Source organism: Grampus griseus (genome assembly GCF_964374135.1).
Source record: "Grampus griseus genome assembly, chromosome: 6".
NCBI lineage: Eukaryota > Metazoa > Chordata > Mammalia > Artiodactyla > Delphinidae > Grampus > Grampus griseus.
In genome coordinates this window covers 69872902-69879156 of record NC_139000.1, presented here as the reverse complement: position 1 = coordinate 69879156, position 6255 = coordinate 69872902, and the positions used below count along the sequence as shown (strand labels likewise).

Genomic DNA, 6255 nt, shown 5'->3' with positions numbered 1-6255 from the left:
AAAAGCTACCAGGCATGCAAAGAAGCAAGAAAATAGGACCCATAAGCAGTAGAAAAAATAATCAAGAAACCAGACCCAGAAATGACACAGATAGAATTAGCAGACAAGGAGGTTAAAAGGCCTATTATAAAAATACCCCATAAGCTCAAGAAGGTAGAAGAAAAGATGAACATAATGAAGGAAGAAATGAAAGATGTCAGAAAGGAACAAATTGAACTTCTAGAGATGAAAAATGTAATACCTAGAATGATAAATATATTGGGTGGGATTAACATTAGATAAGATATTAGGATATAAGATAAGATATAAGATATTATTCAATCAACTTGAAGATATAGCCGTAGAACTATCAAAAATAAAAGAGAAAAAGACTAAAATAAATGAACAAAACATCAGTGGCCTGTGTGAAAAAATTGAATGGTCCTGACATATCTACAATAGAGTCCCAGAAAAAGATGAAAAATGTTGGAAAAAATGTCTGAAACTTTTCTGATTCTGATGAAAATTATAAAAACACAGATTCAAGAAACTCCTAGTAGAAGATACAGGAAGAAAATCACACCAAGGCATATCATAATCAAATTGCTGAAAAATGATGATAGAGAGAAAAATTTTAAAAGCTGTCAGAGAAAAAGGAGGCACATTATGCACAAGGGGATAAAATTAAGAATGACAGCAGTCTTCCCTTCAGAAATCATGTAAGCCAAAAGACAGGAGGAAAATAACACCAGACAGAAATTTAGATCTACAAAAAAAGAATGAAGACCACCAGTAGCTATGTGGTAAATATATGATGATGGTAGATATGGTTGGTTAAATGGTAACTATGTGAATAAATATAGAAGACAGATTTCCAGAATCTCTTTACAATATAATTGACTATTTAAAAGACAAATATAATATCAATGCATTAGAGGTTTAAAATATGTGAAAATGTCTGACAACAATAGTACAAGGATGAAAGGGAAAAGATAGAAATATGTTGTTGTAATATCCTTACAATATACTTTGTGTTATATAATATTGTTTGAAAGTAAACTGTAATATGCTAAATAAAAATATATACTTTAAACCCTAGAGAAGCTATTATAAAAATAAAACAAAATGGTGTAGCTAATAAACTCATGGTAGAAATAAAGTGGAATTACTTTTTAAAAATAAATCTAAAAGAAGGAAAAAAGGAAAAAGAACATGCAGGCAATTAGAAAACAAATAGCAAAATGGTAGATGTAAACCCAGACATATTGATAATCACATTAAATGGAAATGGCCCAAACACTCTAATAAAAAGCAAAGATTGTTAGATTGGATGAAAAGCAAGGTCCAACTATATGCCATATGGAAGAAACTCACTTTCAATATGAAAAAACCATGTATAGGTTAAAAGTAAAAAGATACAACAAGATACACCTTGCAAACACTAATCAAAAGAAAGCATGAGTATATAATATGAGACAAAGTTGATTTCAGAATAAGGAATATTACCAGGGACAAAGAGGGACATTTCAAAATAAAAGAGTCAATTCATCAAGTGGACAGTGATGTGATGTACCTAACAGCAGAGTTTAAAGATATATGAAGCAAAAACTGATAGAACTGAAAAGGAGATAGACAAATCCAAAATTATAGTTGGAGATTTCAAGGCATCTCTCTTGATAGTTGATAGAACAAATGATAGAAAGAGCATAGAAAATGTCAACAACGCTATCAACCAAGTTGACCTAATTACAATTTATAGAGCAGTTCAGCCAACAAAAGCAGAAAATAATTCTTTTGAGTTCACATGGTACAAGTCACCAAGATAGAACATATTCTGAGCCATAAAATAAGTCTCAATAAATTTAAATTTCTTTGACTACAACAGATTCAAATTAGAAATCAATAACAATGATATCTGGAAAATCCTTCAGCATTTGGAAATCAACACAATTTTACATTATTATAGTCAATTGGATGAAAATGATGTGAAAGTCTTGATTGCAGATTAGAGATTGTTCTCATTTATCCTTACAGTGTTTTCCTGAAGTTCTGCATTAAAGATTTATAGATATATGTTGAGATCAGGTCAAAAATCTGTTGTCTAGATAGAGAATCAGAATGTTATCAAAACAGATGTTATTCCTTTTGTATATTATAAATAACCATAGGTCTTTGTTGAGAGAGAGAGAGAAACAGAGACACAGATAGAGAAAGAAGGGGCAGAGAAGGAAGAGGAGAAGAAGGAGGAGAAAGAGGAGAAGAGGGAGAAGAAGAAATTTCAAAAACACTAGTGGAGTTGCTGCCACATTAAAAATTATTCAAATATAGTGAGATCAGACCCTTCCAGATACCCAGAGCAACTCAGCTTATCTTCAAAAGAGCCACAAGAAGATAAAAATGTTGAACTTTTAATTCCTATCTTCTGTTCTATCTGTAAAAATATTTTACCATAACTATCTGTGAATCCCCAGGAAGAATGTGACTGATGAAGTCATTTGTTAAGTGGAAGTAAAATAATATGTATTAGTTATTTATCATAGTTTAGACACCATACTAGATTTTTATTTATAATCTTATTATCTGCTGATCCTCAAAAATGTTTATAAATTAGAGATGAAAACACTGAGTGAGAAAGGAATTAAGTAACTTGCACAAAGTCACACAGCCAGCAGATGGTAGAGAGAATATTCCATTCCAGGTCTTTGTGATCAAAATCCAAATTCCGTAATTCCGATGATAATATATAACAGATTTCCTTCTTTTTCCCTAGCCTTTTCTTAAGCAATTGGCTTCTCTAGCAGCCAGTGGGAAAGAACAGAGCCCTTAGTTCACTGAATCACTTTATAAAGTTACTGGTTGCCCTAGGAGATGTGAAAACATGAAAGAAGTATTTGTCATTCTGATGGACACCATGGTCCCAAGCAGAGGAACACTATGTACAGATGTCAAATAACCAGTAAGTCTAGTGGAATTACTAGGTAATTTTTGATCCTGTGAAAAGTTTAAAAACTTTTCAAAGAGGACATGCTTTACAGAACAATATCCAATACAAGCTGTGCATAGCTTAGATGTTAAGTTTGTAGTCATGGGCCCAAGGTTTAACATGACATAACCTACCTTTGAACAGAGTTAATACTCTGTCCAATTTGGTGTGAAGTTTTCTTTTCTTTCCAACTCCCACTCCCTGACATCAGTTTAAAGCCTATTTACCTTGTTAGCTCAGATAAGAGATTTCTGTAATTTGACTCTCATGGACCTGGATCTGAAAGTTCAAATTCCACAGCACCCAAAATGTTAGAAATCTTTTGATCGATGTAGTTGAACTTTTGTACAGGAAAAGATTCCTCCATGGAGCATGTTGACTCAGTTTATTTCAGCTTATTAATACCAGACCGACTAAGTGACACCAGCATATAGCTGAGCTGGTAGATAATGAGACCACACATGTTTACAGTCTCTTTTCAACACTTGTGATCTCACCCAACTACCTGCAGAGAAATGGTCAAATATAAGTTGTAACATCTTGTATTACTTTGTGGTAGAGCACATCGTCACTCCAAGTCAACACAGGTTTATTAAGCTCCTATTATAGTTGTATAGACAGTAAAAAAGACAAGTGTTTATTCCACTCTATTAAGAGGTTTTAGTGTTGGAAGGTTGTAAGACAGGTAAATAAATAACCATATATAAGGCAGACCAAGAAAAGTGGCTTAAAAGGTGCAAAGTGCTGTGAGGATCCAGAGAAGAGATTAAAGCTCCTTGGGGAGAGATCTAGGCCCTAAAGGAGAAGTTGTCCTTAGTCCTTGGACAGACAGGTACTGGGAGTGAAGGAGGCAACAAGTGATGTTTCAGAGAGAGAAAATATCATTAATACACACACACACACACACACACACACGTCTAGCTATATTAAGGGAATAGTGCATCATTAACTTTATTTGGAATTCAGGTTCCCTCATACTACATTTTGAGCAATCTTATCTAAGATCGGAAAGGTTGATTGGGGGTTTATTCTGGAGGACTTAGATATGGAACTGGGAATTTGTAATTCAAGAAGCATTACTAATGTAAACTAGTCACATTGATTTACCATAGTTATTGGTACCCTAGGGAATATAGACTAACCAACTGCTCCCAAACTCTTTTCACGTATAATTTTTATCATTTATAATGGTTACATAGCATTTCATTATGTGGACTTACCAACATTTATTTAACCATTCCCCTATTGTTGGACCTATAGGCTGTCTCTAATATTCTGCAATTGCAATAATTTTTTAATGACCTTCTTTTGCTAATATTTTCCCTTTTATATTACTTCCATAGGCTAGAATCTTAGATGTTAAACCTCTTGGATAAGACACAAAACAATTTAAGATTGCTGATACATAAGATTAATTTGCTCAAGGATTTGTGCAAATTTACAGTTCTACTTGAGGTTTTAAATTTAGTAGTGTTAAAAAGGTCTCCTTTTTAACACTACTAAAATGTGTTTAAAATGGAGTTACTTGTGCTAAGCCCCATGTCAGTAAACCAAGACTTAGTATTTAATTTAATTGCCATTTCAACAGCCCAGGAATGTAACCTTTAACCAGTCAACCTAGAATTACCTGGTTAGCGCTAGTGAGGTAATCTGCCGTATAGGCCCCTCCATTCCCCTTAGGAAGGCAACCTTGCCTGAGACAATACATTTTTTGCTAATAATTTTCTTTTTTCTGCCCCCTTTCTACCTTTAAAAACCTTTCCTTTTCTACAGCTTGGTGGAGCCAGTTTGACCTTTAATTTTACTCAAATTTTTGTTATTTAATCTTTGCCCCTGAGTGCCTTACAGGTGCTTCTAGGCCTCTGATACATATAACTCCATGAAACACTACTACTTTAAGAAGAAACATTTACTCTCAATAAAAGAACTTTAATAAGCTTGATCAAATGACTAAATATTTAGAAAGCGTATTGTGTTGAGTGAAACTTTGTGTGTAATAAATAATGAGAGTAATAGAAGATCATTTTGGATGACTGGTCTGTAATTGCCTCAAGGAACACATACAAAGAAAACAAATTCTTCTGATTACTTCCTCAAACAGCCAACACAATGGGGAGGAAATGTCCCATGAACAGTATGAAAAGGGAACCAGAAAGGCTAACATGTAAACTTTGAGAAATGACAGCATTAGAAACAAAACTGCAAAAGAGATCCCCTTCCAGAATAATCTGAGATGCACGAAAGACATAGTCACTAGAGTTGGAGCCTTATCAAGTCTGTACAGAGGTGAGTGGAGTATTTGACCTTCACCATGATTAACAAGCCTTTCTTTGACATTGTGCTGGTGCTGTTGGCATCTTCCTCTGTCTGCTCCCGAGAGCTGAAACTGGTTCTTTTCCAACAAAAGAGAGTGAACAGAGAGAGTTTAAAACTCTTGAATAAATTGCAGACCTCTTCAATTCAGCAGTGTCTACCACACAGGAAAAACTTCCTGCTTCCCCAGAAGTCTATGAATCCTCACCAGTACCAGAAAGGACAAGCGCTGACCATTCTTCATGAGATGCTTCAGCAGATCTTCAACCTTTTCAGGGCAATTATTTCTCTGAATGGTTGGGAGGAAAGCCACATGGAGAAGCTCCTCATTGAACTTCATCAACAGCTGAAATACCTAGAAGCGCTCATGAGACGGCAAGCAGAGCAGAAAAGAGACACCTTGGGCAGTGAGAACCTTAGATTACAGGTTAAAATATATTTCCAAAGGATACGTGATTACCTGGAAAACCAGGACTATAGCACCTGTGCCTGGACCATTGTCCAAGTAGAAATCAACCGATGTCTGTTCTTTGTGTTCCAACTCACAGGAAAGCTGAGCAAACAAGGAATGGAAACTTGAACCATGTGGAGGAAGAGCCAACGGCAGGCTTTAAAAGCATAGGGTAGGTGGAGGGGTGGTAGGATTTCTCCAGACACTATTATTTCTTTTTGTTTTAAAATGGTAGTATTGCTTTGGTTTTGTGTGTATATGTATATATTGTTTGATTTTGTTTTATATTTTTATATATAAATATATATATTGTTTAATTTTGTTTATATATATATATATAGGTCTGTGCTTTAAGATGATGCACATTGACTACAAGTGTTTTTATTTTGTAATGTCACTTTGTATTTTTTATCCATCTGAAATTTTTATGAGTTGAAATGAGCCATTAATATTTCATAATTGTTCTTCAAATGGGTATATTTTCATAAAAGTTGGCCAAGTAGATATAATGATATATGTCTCCACTGTA

The 6255-nt window shown here is 34.3% G+C and overlaps 1 protein-coding gene across 1 annotated transcript; it reads left to right on the top strand.

The window, feature by feature from the left end:
* Positions 1-5273: 5273 nt before the first annotated feature.
* IFNE (interferon epsilon) lies at positions 5274-5855 on the top strand (the record flags this gene model as incomplete). The annotated part of the gene is made up of 1 exon (XM_082657152.1): positions 5274-5855. One exon carries the CDS (start codon positions 5274-5276, stop codon positions 5853-5855), a length of 582 nt encoding a protein of 193 aa, XP_082513278.1.
* Between the last annotated feature and the right edge of the window lie 400 nt (positions 5856-6255).